Raw genomic sequence first — 26,203 nt, forward strand, 5'->3', positions numbered from 1 at the left:
ATTTACTTCTATTATTTCATTTGCTAAATTCTCTTGGTAGCCTTTGTTGCAAAGCTAGATAAGCTGAGGTACCGGGAGCTAGCTGCTGAACGAATGATCTATCTGAATCATAAAAGAAAGAAATTGTGTTTCATGTCCCTTTAACACATTTATTTAGTTCCAAAAGAAATACACTCACAAATTGTCTTTGTTTATAGTTACATTCTGAGTGCATCTCTTTCTAAACTACATAAATTGCTGCACTTGGATATTTTTCCTTAGCACTTCAGTTTTTTTCTCTTATGAATAAAGTTTTTTTTTTTAAATTAAGGTAAAACCATGTTCTTCAGATGTCTCCTTTATGTTATGATAGACATAATGATTTTACACATGACCTATAACAATAGTTTCACATATGTTTTAATTATGTGATTTCCTAAACCTTTGACTATTGTATATATTTTATATATAATAATTATTATTCCATCAGTGCTCCACATGTGACTGCAATATAGCTTCATCTACAGGACAAGTCCTTGGTTATATACCTTGTAAATTTGAACTACTTACACAGGTCTCCATCTAAGGTCAACAATTTGCAAACCAGCTGCTCAAACTCCGTTCCCACATTTACACTTGTGATACCAGCAGCCACAGTTAAGTGATAATGCCACGTGTCCTGGAGAAAACACACAAATTATCTCATTAAAAGAATATGAGATCTTTCAGATTTCAATGAGTTGTAGAAGCTGTCAGGATTATGAGGATAAACATTACAACCTGTTTACATACACCTTGTAATTGTGATGTTTTTATTACACTAAAACAATTGTTTTTTGTTCTTGCTTTTACTGCACAGTACTATTATACATAGTATACTTTATTCATACATATATTTTAGATGCAGTGCACTTTGTATTTAAACTGTTTTTGTTTTTTTGCTTCTCTCCTTTCCTCCTTCTTTGTTTTGTTTTTTTTCTTCTGTTTTGTTGCAAATTAGGACCATGGGATTCGAAAACTATGAAATTTATATATTGGTTAAGGACTGAAGTTTTTTTTCAATTGTCCTTTTTTCCTAAATATTATTAATCCTAAAAAATGGTAGGAAATGGAAAGAGAAAAAGGAAGAAAAAGAGAAAAAAAAAAAAAGAAAAAGATGTATGATAGGATATGGTAATTTTTTTTTTTTATTAGATAATTTCTTCATCAGTGATATCTATGGCAATGAATGGTTCTCATTAATTTAGTTAATATTTGTGTTATATATCCTTGAGTTATAAGCAGTTCTACTGTCCTTTTTATTTTTATACTGCATTGGTTTCTATTAAGTAGTAACTTCTACTCATTAATTGGTTATTTAAAGGGACACTGAACCCAATTTTTTTCTTTCGTTATTCAGATAGAGCAGGCAATTGTAAGCAACTTTCTAATTTACTCCTATGATCAATTTTTTTGTTGTTCTCTTGCTATATTTATTTAAAAAAGAAGGCATCTAAGCTAAGGAGCCAGTCAATTTTTCATTGAAAACCCTGGACAGCAGTGGCGTCGCTACAGGGGACAAGGGGGACAAGGGGGGGACAATTCCCCCCCTAGGATTTACTTTGCCCCCCCCATCTGCCCCCCCTTCAGGCCACAGCGTTTGTGTACCTCTCCTCTTGCCAGCTTCTCCCTGATATATACCACTATGATCCTGTCTAGACTTCGCCACCCTTATCCTTGCTCTGTGATTATCCCTCCCTCTAAGTGCTCCTTTTACAATCTGCAGGTCGCTCCTCATTACCCACCTCTAACTCATCATCAGTCCCTCCCACAACCCGCCTCTCATTTGCTGTCACTCTGCCTCCAGTCCCGGTACCTGGCTGGCTTACTTCTGGAGGCGGAGCATCTTCAGCATGGAGCCCGTACCCGGCCTGTGAATGTGAGTGTCTGAGGTACCGGCGGGGCTGCTTGTTATTTATGGAGTGAGAAATATGTAGGGTCAGGGTGGTACTATGTGCTGCTATGTGTAGTAGTAATTTTTAAATAATATGCGCAGCGCAAAAATGCATAAATATGCTGCAGCACAGTGTCTAGCAATGCAAGCATGTGGCATTACTTGTAGAAGTTGTAGGTTGTAGCCATAGGTTACGGGCGAAAGTCCACACGTTCTATTGACCAGGTCCAAGTCTTGTTACTTTCTGCCAATCAGAGTGTCCCAGCTGAGCTCTGCTGGCAGCCAGCAAAAAACATACAGTAATTGGCTGTAGTGTTTTTTTAGGACAATATGGTGGAGGGTGTTTCATGTATAGATAGAAATGATATGAAGACCATAATAACTCCATAACAGAGGGTTCTTTAGATAAAGGGTACTCTCTCAATGTGTTTGATATTTGTCAGGGATTTCAGAATGAGCAGGTGCAATTTTTTTATTTGTGATCTCTGCAATAAAAAGGATCCTATTTGTGTGTATGTACTGTGTATGTGAGTGTGTATTTATGTATGTGTGTAACTGTGTATGTATGTGTGTTTGTGTAACTGTATGTATGAATGTGTATGTAAGTATGTGTGTATGTATGTTGTTTATGTGTGTATTTGTGTATGTGCATGTGTGTGTAACTGTGTGTGTATGCATATGTGTGTTACTGTGTGTGTATGTGTATTTATGTGTATGTATGTGTAACTGTGTGTGTGTGTATGCATATGTGTTACTGTGTGTGTATGTGTATTTATGTGTATGTATGCATATATGTGTAACTGTGTGTGTATGCATGTGTGTTACTGTGTGTATGTGTATTTTTGTGTATGTATGCATGTATGTGTAACTGTGTTTGTATGCATGTGTGTGTAACTGTGTGTGTGTGTATGCATGTGTGTGTTACTATGTGTGTGTATGTATGCATGTGTGTTACTATGTTTGTGTATGTATGCATGTGTGTGTGTGTGTGTATGCATGTGTGTGTATGCATGTGTGAGTATTCATGTGTGTGTATGTATGCATGTGTGTGTTACTATGTGTGTGTGTGTTTGTATGCATGTGTGTGTTACTATGTGTGTGTATGTATGCATGCAATTTACTGTGTGTGTGTGTATTTATGTGTCTCTGTGTGTGTGTATTTTGAAGTAGGGGCTGGCTGTGTTAATTGGTACATGGAGTATTAGATAGACACACACACACCCCAACAAACACTCAGGGTCTGTTCATTGGTCTTCATTTGTGACTTATTTAACATAGGGGAGGGGATTAATTACAGAGCCCTGATGTTTGCTGAAATTGCTTTAAACTATAAAGAAAAGCTTTTGAGTGTTTTCCTCTCTCTCTCTCAGGTCTGAAGCAATACCTGAGGAAGAAAGGAAAACTCTTGAAAGCGTATATTTTTAAGTATTTCGGTTAGTACAATAAAAATTTATCATTGCATAATGCATTACTCTTGTATTTTGGAATGTTATTTTATATATATATATATATATATATATATATATATATATATATATATATATATATATATATATATATATATATATATATATATTCATTCAGTTTATTTTCAGTGGTATGATTTACTGGTGAAAATGATTAGTGCCCCCCCAGTTTTGACTGTGGTATCTTATGTGCCCCCCTTTATATTGTTCCTAGAGTCGCCACTGCTGGACAGCACTTGTTTATTGGTGGGTGAATTTATTGAATTTATCCACCAATCAGCACGAACAACCCAAGTTGTTCCTCAAAAATGGGCCAGCATCTAAACTTACATTCTTGCTTTTTAAATATAGATACAAAGTGAATGAAGAAAATGTGATAATTGGAGTACATTAGAAAGTTGCATGCTCTATCTGAATCACAAAAGAAAAAATTTAGGTTCAGTGTGTTCCCAGTATATATTTGCTGCCCATCGCTGCACGACTTACCCCCTTCACTGCACTAGTTCTCATGCTATGGATGCGCACTCTTGTGAGCGCAATGCTTCCATGCATTGCACCTAACTTGTAATACCAGCTCACATTTGCGTGCGCTGGTATTACTAAGTGGAGCACAAATATCGCCCTTGTGAAAGCGATATTTTGCGCTCCACTTGTAATCTGGCCCTTAATATGTTTGTAAGGTTCCTCCATATGTTAATTTTCTGAAACCTCAGGAAACTAGAAGAGTGCAGCCAGTAGATAGCAGAAAAACGTAAATACTGGATACACCTTATACATCTGAGGTATCTTAGGGGAGATGTAGATAAGTACAGGTAAATAACTTCAAGGAAGACCCACACTACTTATATAAAGATTAAAATCAGAATAAAAATGTGTGTCTTTGATTGATGAAGACCATGATAGATAAATAGATAGATAGACAGATAGATAGATAGATAGATAGATAAATAGATAGATAGGCGCACAGACAGATAGATAGACAGAATACTCTCACTTTACACACATAATTTATGTTTGCTAGGGAAATCAGTAAGACTCCCCTTGCTACTAAAAAATAATTACATAACTGATAATGCACATGAATAGAAGTTAGCTTAACTATGACATTTATTGACCTAAACAGTATCTAAACTCAAATAAGTGGTGTAAAGCTTAAAGGAATAGTCTAGTCAAAATTAAACTTTCAATATTCAGATAGAACATGTCATTTTAAGCAACTTTCTAGTTTTCTCCTATTATCAATTTTTCTTTGTTCTCTTAGTATCTTTATTTGAAAAAGCAAGAATGTAAGCATAGGAGCCGGCCAATTCTTTGCTCAGCACCTGGGTACCGCTAAATGGTGTCTAAATGTAGCCACCAATCAGCAAGCACTACCCAGGTGCTTAACCAAAAATGGGCCGGCTCCTAAACTCAAATAAAGATACCAAGAGAACGAAGAAAAATTGATAATAGGAGTAAATTAGAAAATTGCTTAAAATTGCTGCTCTATCTGAATCATGAAAGTTTTGACTAGACTATTCCTTTAAAGGGACATGAAACCCCAAAAAAATATTTTGTGATTTAAACAGAGCATACAATTTTTTTTTTTTTTCAAATTTACTTCTATTATCAAATAAGATTTATTACCATGATATTCTTTGTTGAAAAGATACCTAGGTAGGCATCTGGAGCAATACATGGCAGGAAATAGTGCTGCCATCTAGTGATCTTGCTAATGGATAACATTCTTGCTAAACTGCTGTCCATGGTGCTCCAGACACATGTAGACTCCTGAGCTTTTCAACAAAAGATTCAAAGAGAATGAAGAAAAAAAATGACATGCTCTATCTAAATAATGAAATATTTTTTGGGGCTTTTATGCCCCTTTAAGGTTCACCCATTACTTTCAATGGCTAGCATCTCTTGGGACCATCTGAGATTTAGCCCCGAGTTTTTGCTTTATCTATCAACTGTACTAAATTGTAACACACCATTTAAAAAATATTTCACTGTGCTATGTAGAAACAATTGTAAATATAGGCAAACACATCTAGTTGTATCACAAGACAAGATGGGCTCAGTTTTGACAATAAGAGAGTTTACTGCTGGGGAGGTGGGTTGTGCGTGGTTGTGCCAGTTAGAGGACTATATTGCAGTGGTAGAATCTTCTAATGAGTGAGGAATGATAGTGGAGCATTGTGGACAGATTTAGGGTTATCATCAGAGTGGGTTCCTGTTAGGATTAAAGGGACACTGAACCCATTTTTTTTTCTTTTGTGATTCAGATAGAGCATGCAATTTTAAGCAACTTTCTAATTCACTCCTATTATCATTTTTTCTTTGTTCTCTTGCTATCTTTATTTGAAAAAGAAGGCATCTAAGCTAAAAAAAAATGTTCAGGACCCTGGACAGCACTTGTTTACTGGTGGGTGAATATATCCACCAATCAGCAAGAACAACCCAGGTTGTTCAACAAAAATGGGCCAGCATCTAAACTTAAATTCTTGCATTTTTAATAAAGATGCCAAGAGAATGAAGAAAATTTTATAATAGGAGTAAATTAGAAAGTTGCTTAAAATTGCATGCTCTATCTGAATCACGAAAGAAAAAAATTTGGGTTCAGTGTCCCTTTAACCCCTTAATGACCGAGGACGTGCAGGGTACGTCCTCAAAAAAAAGGCAGTTAACGCCTGAGGACGTACCCTGCACGTCCTCGGTGTGGAAAGCAGCTGGAAGCGATCCTGCTCGCTTCCAGCTGCTTTCCGGTTATTGCAGTGATGCCTCGATATGGAGGCATCCTGCAATAACCTTTTACGGCCATCCGATGCAGAGAGAGCCACTCTGTGGCCCTCTCTGCACCGGACATCGATGGCCGGTTTCGTTGGTGGGTGGGAGCCGACTTGGGAGGCGGGTGGGCGGCCATCGGTGTGCCGCATGACGTCAAGGGGGGCGGGATCGGGGGCGCGATCGTCGGGGGGCGCGCACTGGCGCGCGCGCGTGCACGGAGGGTGGCGGGCGGGCGCGTGCACGGGGCGGGAGCGGGTGGGAACCGCTACACTATGGAAAATGTTTTAATAAATAAGACCTAATCTAAGCACAAAAAGTGATCATGGAGGGGATCATGGAGGGGTGGGGGGTTGGTTTTGTGTGGGGGGAAGCTACACTACAGAAACTTTTAATAAATGTAAAAAAAAAACATTTTTTTCTTCTAAACTGGGTACTGGCAGACAGCTGCCAGTACCCAAGATGGCGCCCATTAAGTTAGAGTGGGAGGGTTATAGAGCTTTTTAGGGGGGATCAGTGAGGTTGGGGTCTAAGGGGGGATCGTACACATCAGCATATGTAAATATGCTTCTTTTTTTTTTTTAAAAAAAGGGCCAAATACCTTTTATTTTAGTACTGGCAGAGTTTCTGCCAGTACTTAAGATGGCGGGGACAATTGTGGGGTGGGGGAGGGAAGAGAGCTGTTTGGGAGGGATCAGGGGGTCTGATGTTTCAGTTGGGAGGCTGAGCTCTACACTAAATCTAATATTAACCCTGCAAGCTCCCTACAAGCTACCTAATTAACCCCTTCACTGCTAGCCATAATACACGTGTGATGCGCAGCGGCATTTAGCGGCCTTCTAAATACCAAAAAGCAATGCCAAAGCCATATATGTCTGCTATTTCTGAACAAAGGGGATCCCAGAGAAGCATTTACAACCATTTGTGCCATAACTGCACAAGCTGTTTGTAAATTATTTCAGTGAGAAACCTAAAATTGTGAAAAATGTAACTTTTTTTTTTATTTGATCGCATTTGGCGGTGAAATGGTGGCATGAAATATACCAAAACGGGCCTAGATCAATACTTGGGGTTGTCTACTACACTACACTAAAGCTAAAATTACCCCAAAAAGCTCCCTACATGCTCCCTAATTAACCCCTACACTGCTGGGCATAATACACGTGTGGTGCGCAGTGGCATTTAGTGGCATTCTAATTACCAAAAAGCAACACCAAAGCCATATAAGTCTGCTATTTATGAACAAAGGGGATCCCAGAGAAGAATTTACAACCATTTGTGCCATATTTGCACAAGCTGTTTGTAAATAATTTCAGTGAGAAACCTAAAGTTTGTGAAAAAATTTGTGAAAAAGTGAACGATTTTTTTTATTTGATCGCATTTGGCGGTGAAATGGTGGCATGAAATATACCAAAATGGGCCTAAATCAATACTTTGGGTTGTCTTCTAAAAAAAAATATATACATGTCAAGGGATATTCAGGGATTCCTGAAAGATATTAGTGTTCCAATGTAACTAGCGCTAATTTTGAAAAAAAGTGGTTTGGAAATAGCAAAGTGCTACTTGTATTTATGGCCCTATAACTTGCAAAAAAAGCAAAGAACATGTAAACATTGGGTATTTCTAAACTCAGGACAAAATTTAGAAACTATTTAGCATGGGTGTTTTTTGGTGGTCGTAGATGTGTAACAGATTTTTGGGGTCAAAGTTAGAAAAAGTGTGTTTTTTTCCATTTTTTCCTCATATTTTATAATTTTTTTTATAGTAAATTATAAGATATGATGAAAATAATGGTATCTTTAGAAAGTCCATTTAATGGCGAGAAAAACGGTATATAATATGTGTGGGTACAGTAAATGAGTAAGAGGAAAATTACAGCTAAACACAAACACCGCAGAAATGTAAAAATAGCCTTGGTCCCAAACGGACAGAAAATGGAAAAGTGCTGTGGTCATTAAGGGGTTAACCCCTCAAAAAAAAGGCAGTTAATGCCTGAGAACGTACCCTGCACGTCCTCGGTTTGGAAAGCAGCTGGAAGCGATCCTGCTCGCTTCCAGCTGCTTTCCGGTTATTGCAGTGATGCCTCGATATCGAGGCATCCTGCAATAACATTTTTAAGCCATCCGGTGCAGAGAGAGCCACTCTGTGGCCCTCTCTGCACCGGAGATTGTTGGCTTACCGCGTTGGTGGGTGGGAGGCTGGTGGGAGGCGGGTGGTGGCCATCGATGGCCTTGGCGACGTGCAGGAGGGGCGGGATCGTGGGCGTGGGTGATCGGGCGCGCGCGTGCACGGAAGGGCGGGGGCGGGGGCGTGCACGGGGAGGGAGCGGGTGGGAACCGCTACACTACAGAAAAAAGTTTAAAAAAAAATGCAAAAAAAAGGGAATAAAAGTTTTTTTTAATAATCAATTAAGGTGTTGGGGTTTTTCTGTGAGGGGGGGTGAAGCTACACTACAGAATTTCTATTTTTTTAAAAAAAAACACGTTTTTTTCTTGAAACTGGGTACTGGCAGACAGCTGCCAGTACCCAAGATGGCCCCCAATAATGCAGAGGGGGAGGGTAAGAGAGCTGTTTTGGGGGTGGATCAGGGAGGTTGGGGGCTAAGGGGGGATTCTACAAAGCAGCATATGTAAATATGCTAAAAAAAAAAAAAAAAGAACAAATTAAAAAAACCTTTTATTTTAGTACTGGCAGACTTTCTGCCAGTACTTAAGATGGCGGGGACAATTGTGGGGTGGGGGAGGGAAGAGTGCTGTTTGGGAGGGATCAGGGGGTGGGATGTGTCAGGTGGGAGTCTGATCTCTACACTAAAGCTAAAATTAACCCTGCAAGCTCCCTACAAACTACCTAATTAACCCCTTCACTGCTGGCCATAATACACATGTGATGCGCAGCAGCATTTAGCGGCCTTATAATTACCAAAAAGCAACGCCAAAGCCATATATGTCTGCTATTTATGAACAAAGGGGATCCCAGAGAAGCATTTAAAACCATTTGTGCCATAATTGCACAAGCTGTTTGTAAATAATTTTAGTGAAAAACCTAAAGTTTGAAAAAGTGAACAATTTTTTTTTATTTGATTGCTTTTGGCGGTGAAATGGTGGCATGAAATATACCAAAATGGGCCTAGATCAATACTTGGGGTTGTCTACTACACTACACTAGAGCTAAAATTAACCCTAGAAGCTCCCTACATGCTCCCTAATTAACCCATTCACTGCTGGGCATAATACACGGTTTGTGCGCAGTGGCATTTAGCAGCCTTCTAATTACCAAAAAGCAAAGCCAAAGCCATATATGTCTGCTATTTATGAACAAAGGGGATCCCAGAGAAGCATTTACAACCATTTATTCCATAATTTCATGAGTTGTTTGTAAATAATTTCAGTGAGAAACCTAAAGTTTGTGAAAAAATTTGTGAAAAAGTAAAATAATTTTTTTATTTGATCGCATTCGGCGGTGAAATGGTGGCATGAAATATACCAAAATGGGCCTAGATCAATACTTTGGGATGTCTTCTAAAAAAAAATATATACATGTCAATGGATATTCAGAGATTCCTGAAAGATATTAGTGTCCCAATGTAACTAGCGCTAATTTTGAAAAAAAGTGGTTTGGAAATGGCAAAGTGCTACTTGTATTTATGGCCCTATAACTTGCAAAAAAAGCAAAGAACATGTAAACATTGGGTATTTCTAAACTCAGGACAAAATTTAGAAACTATTTAGCATGGGTGTTTTTTGGTGGTTGTAGATGTGTAACAGATTTTGGGGGTCAAAGTTAGAAAAAGTGTGTTTTTTTCCATTTTTTCCTCATATTTTATAATATTTTTTATAGTAAATTATAAGATATGATGAAAATAATGGTATATTTTGAAAGTCCATTTAATGGCGAGAAAAACGGTATATAATATGTGTGGGTACAGTAAATGAGTAAGAGGAAAATTACAGCTAAACACAAACACCACAAAAATGTAGAAATAGCCTTGGTCCCAAACGGACAGAAAATGGAAAAGTGCTGTGGTCATTTAGGGGTTAATGCAGTTCTGTGTGTCGCATGGTTAATGATAGACTGATCTGCTTTTAGGAGAGTCACAGCTAGGGTTTATAAACAGCGGGAGCAGCAGTGTGTGGATGGGGGTTATAAGCCAGTAACACTGGTACCTTTATATAATAGGTACCATTGTTATAATAGCTAGATTCAGACAGTGGAGGCTCCTCCATATGTGCACTGTCGCACGTGAACCCCCTGACCCCTGATGAAAAAAAAAAGAAGATTGAGAAATAAAAAAAAATTATTACATTTTAATTAAATTTTTAAGCCTTTTTTGCTTATTTAAATTAAAAAATCCTCCAGGGTCCATTAAAATTGCTGTATATTTATTTGCAGTCAATGCAGTTTTAAAATGGAATGGTCTTTTGCCTAATATACTTCTATCTATCACACATGCTGTGCAGTGCGATAGATAGAAGTATAGGCAAAATTCCTTTCCACTTTAAAACTGCATTGACTGCAGTGCCACCTACAGGCCAGCCCATAGCTCTCCTAACCGCACAGCTCTTAGTGTGCGAGAGCCAGCTGTCACGTGACACTCGCACACTAAGAGCTGTGTATGTGCTGTGTGGGAGCACTGGGAGGTGGAGCATCATGAGCTGACATCGGGCGTCATCTCATTGGCTGGTGGCGGGAAGCGGGAACTACTGAAGAGGAGGGAGCTGCAGCAAGACTGAGTGCCTGTCTGCCTGCTGAGTGAGGTACTGTTTTATCTATGTGGCATGTGTGTCACCGTCTCCCATACTGATCATCCCTTGTGATACATTACTGATTTATATTTCTAGAATAAGAAAAAGAGATAGCACTAGGCACATTATATAAATTTATTCATCAAACAATATGACCAGAACAAGGGGACACTTGTATAGATATCCCTCATTCAAACAGTGTGAAATGTCGTAGATGATACTCTGATTTTGTAAGTCTGTTAAAGACTAATTGCTCTCAACTTGGCCCCTAATGAAATAGAAAGGAATGAATAAAATTCAGTATTGGTATTAATAATTATGAAGTAATTCCCAAATATATATACTTTATCAATGACGGATTATATTGCACTTCTATCACTTGACACTAGAGGGTAGTGTTGTGTAGTTAATAGTAGAGGAAAAAAGGGAAAAACGGATTTGTATCTCTAAATAACAATCCCTTATTGGAATAGCTAGGAGTAAGAATACTTGAATTTAATCACTATAATGATCTGCAAACATTGTTATAACAATCTAAAATGAGTCTCTACTAATTATTTGTAGTAGCTGTCACATTATAGTAATGAGCATTCGTTAGTGTTGAAGCTTGTACATATTCACTTAATATGGTTATCATGAATAGCTGAATATCTTGATTGTCATCAAACACTTACCATTAGTAGCTTACATATGAAAGTCAGAGAGTTTAATTTCAACTATTTGAATTTGTTTTCCTAATTCTGCTGTGCATTATTGTCAATCCTAACCATGTAGTCTATCCTCTGATCGCTGTCATCTTAACTATGTGTTCAGTGTGCTGACATTGGACTTTGTGTCCTTTCTCTGCCTTGTCATTTGAGTTTGTGGGCCAGCCCCTGCTTTCTGTCATCTGAACTAGGTATATTATTTTTTAGTTTGTTAGTATAAACAAACAGTGTTTTTTCTAAATGCAAATGCATTATAGAAGTATATAATAGTTAATAACAAGTTTTTTGTATGCTGCAGGAAAAGTTCTGAGTAAAAAAAGTGGACTAGTAGGAATTTTTCATAGAAGTTGTAGTACCTGGGCATATTTTTCAAGGTGTGTGTATGTGTGTGTGTGTGTATGTATGTATATGTGTGTATATGTAATTAATAGTAATTTAATACTGACGTTTCAGGGTCTCCTGAAGACTGACTGTGTGTTCTTTTAAATATATGAAGATGTGGTGGATGGTGAGAGCCATATATATATATATATATATATATATATATATATATACACATATACATACATATATACTGTGTTTATATATATATATATATATATATATATTATATATATATATATATATATATATATATATATATATATATATATATATATATATATATATATATATATATATATATATATATATAGTGAACCCCCATTTGAATAACCCACGAGCCGCCACTGGATTCAGAGATTCCTTATGGGGATGGTCACTGTGACCAACCTTAAATAGCCACTATTATTTAGTGACTCAAAAATTTTGAGCTGTCACCAAATGGAAAATTGTAATACAAACCGGTAGCAGAAATGGATAACATATCCCAATTTTTACAAGAAATAAATACATTTTGGGCTTTTATTATCATCTTAATTTTAAATGTATTTTTTAAGTATTATATATTTAATCATCTTGAATATACTTAATTGTAACATTTGTTTTATAATTACACATACACATCTACTTAAAAGGACAGTCTACACCAGAATATTTATTGTTTAAAAAGATAGATAATCCCTTTATTACCCATTCCCTAGTTTTGCATAAGCAACACGGTTATACTAATACACTTTTTACCTCTGTGATTACTTTGTATCTAAGCCTCTCCAAACTGCCCCCTTATTTCAGTTCTTTTGACAGACATCCATTTTAGCCAATCAGAGCTGGCTCACTGGAACTCCACGTGCATGAGCACAGTGTTATATATATGAAACACATGAACTAACACTCTCTAGTGGTGAAAAACTGTCAAAATGACCAGAGAGAAGAGGCAGCCTTCAAGGGCTTAGAAATTAGCATATGAACCTCCTAAGTTTAGCTTTCAACTAAGAATACCAAGAGAACTTAGCAAAATTGGTGATAAAAGTAAATTGGAAAATTGTTTAAAATTACATTCTCTATCTGAATAATGAAAGTTTATTTTGGACTAGACTGTCCCTTTAAAGAAAACAAACGCTTAGGTTCACTTAAAGCAATGTCACAGCATTCTTGTTGTGTTTTCACTTTAAATATATACTGGAGGGGAAAGTGAATTGTGTGCCAAAAGTGCAGGCGAGCATCTAGAGCGGAATTATTATAATAATCTTACCTTCTCATGTTTAGACCCAATGAGGAGGTAGGTAGGATCTTGCTCCTTAGGGTGGATGACAATGGTATAATGTGTGGATAGAAGACTTCGACCGCTTGTCTCGTAGTCTTCATCAGAGTCACATGACCGGTCTACTTCCTCCACTTTAGCTTCCCAGAGCTTGATTTGTCCCAAAGGAAACTGTAAAAAATATTACAAATAATTCTCACTCCACAGAAAAAAACAAATGAATCTCTCCAGTTTCTGTGTCTGATGGCTGGTAAGAGACTGCTAGCTGTATAGTTAGAAGAAAGTTATGTTAGGACCCACAGATAAAGTAGCAAAAGTAGATTTCAACCATGTTATTAAAGGGACATGAAACACATTTTTTTTATTTCATGATTTAGAAAGAACATGCAATTTTCAACAACTTTCTAATTTATTTCTATTATCTAATTTGCTTCATTCTTGTGATATCCTTTGCTGAAAAGCATATCTAGATAGGCTCAGTAGCTGCTGATTGGTGGCTGCACATAGATGCCTCATGTGATTGGCCCACCCATGTGCATTGCTATTTCTTCAACAAAGGATATCTAAAGAATGAAGCAAATTAGACAATATAAGTAAATTGGAATGTTGTTTAAAATTGTAATATATGTCTGAATCATGAAAGAAAAAAAAATGGGTTTCATTTTTTTTAAGTTTATTATTTACTAGTGTGTACATTTAACCTCAGTAGAAGAAAGATGATTTGTAAATCTGACAGCAGTTGATGTGGAACTGACAAAAAAGAATTTACAATCTAAAGGTAAATGTGCCTATCTTTTCTGAACATTAAAAGATCATTACACTTATTTTGTTTTACATCTGAAGGAGTCATTGTAAGATGTTTAACAATTAAAAAAAGAAATATTTCGGAACTAAAAAAAGTATATTTTTTCTTTTGTGCTTGTGTTGGGAGGATTTTTGTTATCAACCAATGAGATATCAATCCAATGAGATATCAATCTGTAAACAAACCTGCATTTCCTATTAACTTCACTGTCATATTTAACCTCTTAAGGACATATGACGGAATTTTTACATCATTAAACAATTGAGCAAACTGAAAGCTGTGTGCTTAATGGGTTAATGGCTGTAACTTAAACATTTCATGCAAAAAAATATTTTTAAGAGAAATAATTTTCTTTTATAAAGACTTTTTTTTTTAATTCAGTGTTTCTTAAACAATAAGTCAGCATTCAGAATGACACTTGCTAAATGTGTGCCAGTAAAGTTGTATTCTGTTTTAGCTGTTATTTCAAATAGACTCTAAATTCTAAAAACTAGAGTTTAACCTGTTGAGTGCAGGACGGACAAGATATTTTATTCATTATTTATTACATGTTTGCAAATCAACCCCAATCTTCTATTTTGCACCCCCACAACTGCCTAACCACAACCCTACACCACCTGGCTTCCCCCTCAGAACACCTTCAACTCCAAGTCCCCCTGTACTAAGCCTGCCCATGATATGCCTGTAACTGTGCCTCAACCCACTCTGCCCCCACAGGGGGAACACCTGAAACTCCACACAGGAGTGTTTGTCCCCCCTCCCATAATAAGGTTTCTGGAGCCTCCACTAGTATGTCCATTTGTATACATACAGGTATACCCCACTCATACAGCGGGTTAGGGACCGGAGCCCCGCTGTAAAGTGAAAACCGCCTTAAAGTGAAACAAGGCAGTTTTAGCTTTCTTTTCAGTGTTTAAAATCTTAAAAACATGTTTGAACTAATATATATTAGGGGTGCAATAGTGCTACGTTTAGTTTAACACTAGCACAGCAAGTATTCAATTAGTATTCAATAAATACTGCACCTGTAAAATAGTGACAATTACTGTAGTAAAATTTGTCAGACTATATCACTGAGACACAGATTGCACTGTAATGCTGTAAACAGAGTGAACTGCGCATAACAAAATGGTGCCAGTCACTTTTCTCGCAAACTCACAATGATTACAGCACTATTTCATAATCCTTGGAGGTTGAACTTCAGCTCCACAAAGCGCTGTATTAGCGAATCGCTGTAAAGTGAAGCGCTGTAAAGTGAGGTATACCTGTAATTAGAACAATGTTCTGGGTTAGTTTGCTTGTCAAAGACCAAAGTTTTTTTTTATTATTTAAAATCTGACAGTTGACATACTCTGCATTTTGCAAGCTCCCTCCTTGGTTCAGGGGACTGTTAGGGGCACACCGTGAGTGACAGAGAACCAATTATAGAAAGATGCACTAATCATAGACCATCTGGACATGTATAGGTCTGGTCCTTAAAGCCCAGGACTGTGTGTACATACACATCCCGAGTTTAAATGGAGGTTATCCGGGAGTCTGCATACGAGAAAGGGGGGAGTAATAATCACCTGTTTTTGTCTTATAGAATAAAATTATATTGTTGTTTTTTTCTACCTTGTTGGTGACATACATGTACACAGCAGTTATACTGACGGTATGATTATTTAGTACTTACTTTTTCCTCTTGACTGCGAAAATAATACAGCGTTTTTCCAATAAGTGTACACCAAACTCTCTTAGAATATCCATGTTTAACCTAAAGCATACAGAGATGTCAGTTACACTGATTTTGCTTTTATTTAAGAAAAAATAAACTACATGAAACTTCCATCTAAATAACAGCACAAAATGCAATTTAAACTCAAATTGTTTAACTTATAGCACACTAATTTACCCTCCTGATGCTTTTTTATAACTTGTTTCTTATTTAATTTTGTATCATAGATCTTTTTATAGTTCAATTAAATAACATTCATATTAAAGGGACATGAACCCCATTTTTTTATGATTCAGATAGAGCATACAAATTTAAAAAAGTTTAAAATGTACTTCTATCATCAAATTAATTTTGTTCTAATGGTATTCTTTTTTTTTAAGAGAATACCTGGGTAGGTATTGTACACTTGACTGGAGTTGCACAAAATGGAAGCAGTTTTCCCTAGAATGCTTTTGAGCACTAACTGGCAGCAGTGTTTGCACAATGTATATTTACATATATACATGTATATAACATTGTTAAAGGGACACTCAAGTCAAAATTAAACTCTAACGATTCAGATAGGGCATGTAATTTTAAACAACTTTCAAATTTACTTCCATTAACAAAATGTGCACAGTCTTTTTATATTTACACCTACTGAGTATGTGCAAGAATTCACAGCATATACATTTATCCATTTGTGATTGGCTGAGCGCTGTCACATGATACAGGAGGAGTGGAAATAGACATAACTTTGGAATTTGTTAGAAAAAAATCTACTACTCGTTTGAAGTTCAGACTAGGTGCTATTGCATTGTCTTTTTATCATGCATTTGTTGATTTTGCACATCTACTGTACTTACTGGTCCTTTAAACTATTTCTGATGTCGTATAGTGCTCTAAACACACGTATGCTCCTGAGCCTACCTAAATGCTTTTCAACAAAGGATATCAATTAACAAACTGTGCTGCCTCACACTTAAAGGGACATTCTAGTCAAAATTAAACTTTCATGATTCAGATAGGATATTCAATTTTAAACAACTTTCCAATTTACTTTTAATCATCAAATTTACTTTGTTCTATCGGTATTCTTTGTTGAAAGCTAAACCTAGGTAGCTCTATGCTAATTTCTAAGCCCTTGAAGGCTGCATCTTATCTCAGTGCCTTTTGACATATTTTTACAGCTAGACAGCACTAGTTCATCTATGTCATATACATGTCACATTGTGCTCACTCCCTTAGAGTTACCTAGAAGTCAGTACTGATTGGCTAAAAATGCAAGTGTGTCGAAAGAAATTAAATAAGGGTGCAGTTTGCAGAGGCTTAGATACAAGGTAATCACAGAGATAAAAAGTTTATTACTATAACTATGTTGGTTATGCAAAATTGGGGAATGGGTAATAAAGGGATGATCTATGTTTTTTAACAATAAAAATTCTGGAGTAGACTGTCCCTTTAATAGAATTATAATTTTCCCTTACCACTGATATCCATTATATTATGACATTCTTAAAGGGACATTGTACACTACATTTTTCTATGCATAAATGTTTTGTAGATGATCCATTTATATAGCCCTTCTGGCGGTATTTTTATAACAATGTATAATTTTGCTTATTTTTAAATAACATTGTGCTGATTTTCAGACTAACCAAGCCCCAAAGTTTTAGATGTATACTAATGTCTACAGACTCCATCTTGCTCCTGTTTGTCTAAAGGGTCTTTTTGTATGCAGAGGAGGGGGGAGTGTCTGCTATTCCTGCTTTCTCAGCCCATTTCATTGGGTGTCCCAGCCTAACCTCATTAAAGGGACACTGAACCCAATTATTTTCTTTCATGGTTCAGATAGAGCATGCAATTTTAAGCAACTTTCTAATTTACTCCTATTATCAATTTTTCTTCATTCTCTTGATATCTTTATTTGAAAAGCAAGAATGTAAGTTTAGAAGCCCACCCATTTTTGGTTCACAGCCTGGGTTGTCCTTGCTGATTAGACAGCACAAATAAACCAGTGCTGTCCATTGTACTGAACCAAAAATTGGTTGGCTACTTAGATGCCTTCTTTTTCAAATAAAGATAGCAAGAGAACAAAGAAAAATTAATAGGAATAAATTAGAAAGTTGCTTTAAATTGCATGCTCTATCTGAATCATAAAAGAAAACAAATTGGGTTCAGTGTCCCTTTAACTGTGCTAAACTGGAAACTTTTAAGTAAGTTTTTAAAAGGTTTTATACTGGATTATCAAACCAACTTCCTTTACTAGTATCCATTGTTGTAATGTAGCCCCTTTTCATGACAGAATACCTAGGTAGGCTCCGAAGAGTGCATGTTGAGCATTATATGTACAACATTTTTCTAAACATTGTTGCAAACAGATCTGCTATATACTTTGATTAAGACACATGAACAATCTCAGTAGGGCCTCAAGGAAAGTAGTTCAGTTTCAACAAAGGATATCAAGAGAAAGAAGTAAATTTGATAATAAAAGTCAGATGAAAAGATTTTGTTTCTTTTTATAACTTGGCGCTAACTATGAAAGCTTAATTTTGTTTTCCATGTCTTATTAAACACAGTATAATTCAATAATAAACAAGGAGATATTTCAATAATAAACTAGAAGATATTTTTTTTTTGACAGAGTTCAAAATTTCATTTAAAGGGACAGTCTACTCTAGAATTTTTATTGTTTAAAAAGATAAATGCCTTCATTACCCATACCCTATTTTTTTTTTTTAATAACCAACACGGTTATATTAATATACTTTTATCTCTGTGATTACCTTGTATCCAAGCCTCTGCAGACTGCCCCCTTATTTCAGTTCTTTTGACAGACATGCATTTTAGCCAATAAGCGCTGACTCCTAGGTAACTCCATGTGAGTGAGCACAATGTTATCTATATGGCACACATGAACTAACGCCCTCAAGCTATGAAAAAATGTCAAAATGTCCTTATATAAGAGGCGGCCTTCAAAGGCTTAGAGATTAGCATATGAGCTTGCCTAGGTTTAGCTTTCAACAAAGAATACCAAGAGAACAAAGCAAATTTTGCATGCCCTATCTGAATCATGAAATTTTAATTTTGACTAGACTGTCTCTTTAATTTCCCCACCCCGTATCATGTGTCAGCTATCTGCCAGTCACAGACACATATAAGTATATAATGTGAACTCTTGCACATGCTCAGTAGTAGCTGGTGCCTCAGAAAGTGTGCATATAAAAAGTCTGTGCACAATTTGATAATGGAAATAAATTTGAAAATGTTTCCTTTAATTTGGATCCTTTATATCGAAATCATGAACATTTAAATTTGCCTTTAGTGTAGCTTTAAATTAACCGCCTTCAGCATAAAGCCATGATCTGCTTACAAATAAAACTTGTATTTGGAATAATGAGAATAGTTTAAATTAAAATTACACTAATGCAAATATTAAAAGACCATTACATACAGTATAATTGCATAATTAACAAATGCATAATAAAAAGACAATGGAATTGCACTTACTCTGAATTTCAAATAAGAAGCAGATTTTTTCTGACAAATTTATTTTTTCCTCATTTTCTGGCCCCCCTGTATCATGTGACAGACATCAGCCAATCGCAGACTAGTATACATATTCACTGTGAGCACATGATCAGTAGGAGCTGCTGCTAAGATTTCAAAATATGATAATGGTAGTAAATTGGAAAATGCCTTAAACCTGCATGCTTTATTTGAATCATAAAAGTTTATTTTGACTTTAGTGTCCCTTTAAATATTTACAGTCGTTTGCACAAAGGGTTTTCCTGATGTCACAATTGTTATTTAGGTATTCTCATGTTTCTATTGGTTCTTTTGTGACATTACATATAACTGAACAATTAATATTGTTAAATATTTAAATATCAAGGCCAATCAATAGCAAAGGACAATAAAACACGATCACGTTTGTGCTATTTGCAATAATGATTTAGCGCCACTTTTCATTTAAGCCAATACATGAGGTCTCAGAACAACCAAATCTTTATATTGCGATAGAGATATAATGGTGTTTTGTGTGTTATTAAAATTGTTTTTAGAAAAGCAAGACAGATTAGAAGTTTTTTGCTGATAAAAAAAAACTACAACATTGACAAATGCAGTCTTTTCTTATTTCCCTTTAAAACTAAATAGATCAATGGCGACACCTAGTGGTAAACTTTTAGAAAGGAAATAGGCATCAGATTTGTGACATATGTAGCAGGGTTGTTTCAAGAAATTATTTAAACATATTGCCTATTGACGTCATGTGCTAATTCTAAACATATAAATTTCGTCTAAGATTCAATCTTTGCAAACAAATCTTATCTTTCTTTTGACCGAATAGCAATACACAGAGTTTAGTGTAAGTGTACAAGTCACAAGGGAACTTAACTTACAGAAAATAATGCTTGATTCATGGAACTGCCAATGCAACTAGTAGGAAAACTTACAATACCAAAATTAAAGATGGACTGTTATATGTTTAAAGGGACAGTTTACCCTAAATTTTCTCCCCTTTAATTTCTTCCGAATGATCCATTTTACCTGCTGGAATATGTTAAATTGTTTACCTTTATTTCTGCATTTGAAATAGATAATTTTCCATGTGGTATCCCTACCTATACTGAAAGTTTCTATACTACTATAAGTTAATGGCGATATAAAAGCTGAGTAATCATAGCCAGCAGAAGAAATGACACACCCAGTGGGAGGTAGGAGAGATAAGTAATAAAATGTTAATTTTCAGTTGTTCTGTCTAGGTATTGGGCTTTGGTATACAGACAGAGATAACATAAAGAACCCTGTGTGTACAGAAAGTGATCAAATAAGGAGCTCTGATTTCACTGCAAATTCAACCCATTTTGGTGGGTTATGGATTCAAAGAACCACAAAAGCTATTTCATATACAAAAATAAACCAAAAAATCTATTTCTCATACATACTCTGCAACTGGTATAATACGTAATAGGAAACTTTTTTACAGTGCACTGTCCCTTTAAGTATATCCTAACAATGTATTAATAATGCAATCCATATATGAATGGATACAATAAAAACAAAATTTATGCTTACCTGATAAATTTATTTCTCTTGTGGTGTATCCAGTCCACGGATTCATCCATTACTTGTGGGATATTCTCCTTCCCAACAGGAAGCTGCAAGAGGACACCCACAGCAGAGCTGTCTATATAGCTCCTCCCCTAACGGCCACTCCCAGTCATTCGACCGAAGACAAGCAAGAGAAAGGAGAAACTATGCAGTGGTGACTGTAGTTTAAAAATAAAAAACACCTGCCTTAAAATGACAGCGCGGGCCGTGGACTGGATACACCACAAGAGAAATACATTTATCAGGTAAGCATACATTTTGTTTTCTCTTGTAAGGTGTATCCAGTCCACGGATTCATTCATTACTTGTGGGATACCAATACCAAAGCTATAGGACACGGATGAAGGGAGGGACAAGGCAGGCGCTTAAACGGAAGGCACCACTGCCTGTAAGACCTTTCTCCCAAAAATAGCCTCCGAAGAAGCAAAAGTATCAAATTTGTAGAATTTAGAAAAAGTATGAAGCGAAGACCAAGTCGCCGCCTTACAAATCTGTTCAACAGAAGCCTCATTCTTAAAAGCCCATGTGGAAGCTACCGCTCTAGTGGAATGAGCTGTAATTCTTTCAGGAGACTGCTGGCCAGCAGTCTCATAAGGTAAGCGGATTATACTTCTTAGCCAAAAAGAAAGAGAAGTGGCCGAAGCCTTTTGGCCTCTCCTCTGTCCAGAGTAGACCACAAACAAAGCAGATGTTTGACGAAAATCCTTCGTAGCTTGTAAATAAAATTTTAAAGCACGAACCACATCAAGATTGTGTAATAGACGTTCCTTCTTTGAAGAAGGATTAGGACATAGTGAAGGAACAACAATCTCCTGATTGATATTTTTATTAGATACCACCTTAGGAAGAAAACCAGGTTTGGTACGTAACACTACCTTATCTGCATGGAAAATGAGATAAGGGGAATCACATTGTAAAGCAGATAACTCCAAAACTCTTCGAGCCGTGGAGATAGCTACTAAAAACAGAACTTTCCAAGATAAAAGTTTAATATCTATGGAATGCAAAGGTTCGAACGGAACCCCTTGCAGAACCTTAAGAACTAAATTTAAACTCCATGGTGGAGCAACAGGTTTAAACACAGGCTTGATTCTAACTAAAGCCTGACAAAACGCCTGAACATCTGGAGTATTAGCCAGACGCTTGTGCAAAAGAATAGACAGAGCAGAAATCTGTCCCTTTAAGGAACTAGCTGACAATCCCTTCTCCAATCCTTCTTGGAGAAAAGATAATATCCTAGGAATCTTGACCTTACTCCATGAGTAACCTTTGGATTCACACCAATGAAGATATCTACAACATATCTTATGATAGATTTTCCTACTGACCGGCTTTCGAGCCTGAATTAAGGTGTCAATGACCGACTCAGAGAAACCACTCTTTGATAAAATCAAGCGTTCAATCTCCAAGCAGTCAGACGCAGAGAAATTAGATTTGGATGGTTGAAAGGACCCTGAAGTAGAAGGTCCTGCCTCAGCGGCAGAGTCCATGGTGGAAGGGATGACATGTCCACCAGATCTGCATACCAAGTCCTGCGTGGCCGAAGCGTGCAAAGCTCTCTCCTGCTTGATCTTGGCAATCAGACGAGGGAGCAGAGGAAACGGTGGAAACACATAAGCCAGGTTGAAGGACCAAGGTGCTGCTAGAGCATCTATCAGCACTGCCTTGGGATCCCTGGACCTGGATCCGTAACAAGGAAGCTTGGTGTTCTGACGAGACGCCATGAGATCCAGTTCTGGTTTGCCCCAAAGTTGAATCAACTGAGCAAATAACTCCGGATGGAGTTCCCACTCCCCGGATGAAAAATCTGCCGACTTAGAAAATCCGCCTCCCAGTTCTCTACTCCTGGGATATGGATAGCTGATAGATGGCAAGAGTGAACCTCTGCCCATAGAATTATTTTTGAAACCTCCAACATTGCTAGGGAACTCCTTGTTCCCCCTTGATGGTTGATGTAGGCTACAGTGATATTGTCCGACTGAAATCTGATTAACCTGACCGCAGCAAGCTGAGGCCAAGCCTGAAGAGCATTGAATATCGCTCTTAGTTCCAGAATATTTATCGGAAGGAGTGCCTCCTCCTGAGTCCACGAGCCCTGAGCCTTCAGGGAGTTCCAGACTTCACCCCAGCCCAGAAGACTGGCATCTGCCGTTACTATTGTTCAATCTGGCCTGCGGAAGGTCATACCCTTGGACAGATGGACCCGAGATAGCCACCAGAGAAGAGAATCCCTGGTCTCTTGATCCAGATTTAGTAGAGGGGACAAATCTGTGTTATCCCCATTCCACTGACTGAGCATGCACAGTTGCAGCGGTCTGAGATGTAGGCGGGCAAACGGCACTATGTCCATTGCCGCTACCATTAAGCCGATTACTTCCATACACTGAGCCACTGAAGGGCGAGAAGTGGAATAAAGAACACAGCAGGAATTTAGAAATTTTGACAACCTGGTCTCTGTCAGGTAAATCTTCATTTCTACAGAATCTATCAGAGTTCCTAGGAAGGAAACTCTTGTGAGAGGGGATAGAGAACTCTTTTCTTCGTTCACCTTCCACCCATGAGACCTCAGGAATGCCAGAACAATGTCCATATGGGACCTGGCGATTTGAAAATTTGACGCCTGTATCAGAATGTCGTCTAGGTAAGGGGCTACTGCTATACCCCGCGGTCTTAGGACCGCTAGGAGTGACCCTAGAACCTTCGTAAAGATTCTTGGTGCCATGGCTAACCCAAAGGGAAGAGCCACAAACTGGTAATGCCTGTCTAGGAAGGCGAACCTGAGAAACCGATGATGATCTCTGTGTATCGGAATGTGAAGATAAGCATCCTTTAAGTCCACAGTAGTCATATATTGACCCTCCTGGATCATAGGTAGGATGGTTCGAATAGTCTCCATCTTGAAGGATGGGACCCTGAGAAATTTGTTTAAGATCTTGAGATCTAAGATTGGTCTGAATGTTCCCTCTTTCTTGGGAACTACAAACAGATTTGAATAGAAGCCTTGCCCCTGTTCCTCCTTTGGAACTGGGTGGATCACTCCCATAACTAGGAGGTCTTGAACACAATGTAAGAATGCCTCTCTCTTTATCTGGTTTGCAGATAATTGTGAGAGATGAAATCTCCCTTTTTAGGGAAGAAGCTTTGAAATCCAGAAGATATCCCTCGGACACAATTTCCAATGCCCAGGGATCCTGGACATCTCTTGCCCAAGCCTGGGCGAAGAGAGAAAGTCTGCCCCCTACTAGATCCGTTTCCGGATCGGGGGCTGATCCTTCATGCTTTCTTAGAGGCAGCAGCAGTTTTTTTGGCCTGCTTTCCCTTGTTCCAAGCCTGGTTAGGTCTCCAGACCGGCTTGGACTGGGCAAAATTTCCCTCTTGTTTTGTATTAGAGGAAGTTGAAGCTGCGCCACTCTTGAAGTTTCGAAAGGAACGAAAATTAGTCTGTTTGGTCCTTAATTTGTTGGACCTATCCTGAGGAAGGGCGTGACCTTTTCCTCCAGTAATATCAGAAATGATCTCCTTCAGTCCAGGCCAGAATAGGGTCTTCCCCTTGAAGGGAATGTTGAGAAGCTTAGACTTTGAAGTAACGTCAGCTGACCAGGATTTAAGCCATAGCACCCTACGCGCCTGAATAGCAAAACCTGAATTTTTAGCCGTTAGCTTGGTTAAATGAACAACGGCGTCAGAAACAAATGAATTGGCTAGCTTAAGAGCTTTAAGCTTGTCAAGGATATCATCCAATGGGGTTTCTACCTGTAGAGCCTCTTCTAGAGACTCAAACCAGAAGGCCGCAGCAGTGCCAATACATGCAAGGGGCTGGAGAATAAAACCTTGTTGAATAAAAATTTTCTTAAGGTAACCCTCTAATTTTTTGTCCATTGGATCTAGAAAAGCACAACTGTCCTCGACAGGGATAGTTGTACGCTTCGCTAGGGTAGAGACTGCTCCTTCCACCTTAGGGACCGTTTGCCACAAGTCCCGTGTAGCGGCATCTATAGGAAACATCTTTTTAAAAACAGGAGGGGGAGAGAACGGTACACCTGGTCTATCCCATTCCTGAGTAATAATTTCTGAAAACCTCTTAGGGATTGGAAAAACATCAGTGTAAACAGGCACTGCATAGTATTTATCCAATTTACACAATTTCTCTGGGACTACAATGGCGTCAGAGTCATCCAGAGTTGCTAAAACCTCCCTGAGCAACATGCGGAGGTGTTCAAGTTTAAATTTGTAGACACATCAGAATCAGGTTGAAGTGTCTTCCCTGAATCAGAAAAATCACCCACAGATAGAAGCTCTCCTGCTTCGGCTTCTGCACATTGTGAGGGTATATCAGACATAGCTACTAAAGTGTCAGAGAGCTCTGTATTTGTTCTAGCCCCAGAGCTGTCTCACTTTCCTTGTACCCCTGGCAGTTTGGACAATACCCCTGTAAGAGTATGATTCATAACTGCCGCCATGTCTTGTAAGGTATACGCAATGGGCACGCTAGATGTACTTGGCGTCCCTTGAGCGGGAGTTATAGGTTCTGACACGTGGGGAGAGTTAGACGGCATAACTTCCCCCTTGTCAATTTCCTCTGGTGATAAATCTTTTAAAGCCAGAATATGGTCTTTATAATTTATAGTAAGATCAGTGCATTTGGTACACATTCTAAGAGGGGGTTCCACAATGGCTTCTAAACATAATGAACAAGGAGTTTCCTCTATGTCAGACATGTTTAACAGACTAGTAATGAGACCAGCAAGCTTGAAAAACACTTTAATAAATGTGAAAAAGCAGAATATAAAAAAACGGTACTGTGCCTTTAAGGGAAAAAAACAATCACATAAACTGCAAAACAGTGAAAAAAATCAATAAACTCTACGAAATGTTTACAGTGTGTATAATAGACTAAAATAGCATTGCACCCACTTCCAAATGGATGATTAACCCCTCAGGCTCAAAAACGAATCATAAAAACGATAAAACCGTTATAAACAGTCACAAGCAAACTGCCACAGCTCTACTGTGGCTCCTACCTGCCCTTAAAACGACTTTTGTAGCAACAAAAACCCTTTACAGAGGTCCTATATGTCAGGGGACTCCTTCAGGGAAGCTGGATGTCTCAGACTGCAAAAACTACTGCGCAATTAGAGCGCGAAGATAGGCCCCTCCCACCATGCACTCAAAGTGAAAGGGCCATAAATAACTACTCCTAGGAGAAATCTAATCAGCCATGTGGAAAACTAGGCCCCAAATAAAGATTTATCACCTTCAGTAAAAAACGTTTTTTATATCTCATGCAAATGTTTTACATACTAAGTAATAAGAGCAATAAACATGAATATTACCCTTTACTGCAAGCATGATCCC

The 26,203-nt window shown here is 37.6% G+C and overlaps 1 protein-coding gene across 1 annotated transcript in view; it reads right to left on the bottom strand.

Moving 5' to 3' along the window:
* The window catches only part of PLEKHH2 (pleckstrin homology, MyTH4 and FERM domain containing H2), a 359,537-nt gene that overhangs the window by 84,685 nt on the left and 248,649 nt on the right, over positions 1–26,203 (bottom strand). Inside the window, exons 16-18 of the mRNA XM_053712285.1 lie at positions 15,713–15,793; positions 13,224–13,403; positions 550–658 (exon numbers count right to left, since the gene is read on the bottom strand). Of these exons, the coding sequence (XP_053568260.1) occupies positions 550–658; positions 13,224–13,403; positions 15,713–15,793 (370 nt within the window). The remainder of the gene's footprint in view (positions 1–549; positions 659–13,223; positions 13,404–15,712; positions 15,794–26,203) is intronic.

Source organism: Bombina bombina, chromosome 4 (assembly GCF_027579735.1).
Source record: "Bombina bombina isolate aBomBom1 chromosome 4, aBomBom1.pri, whole genome shotgun sequence".
NCBI lineage: Eukaryota > Metazoa > Chordata > Amphibia > Anura > Bombinatoridae > Bombina > Bombina bombina.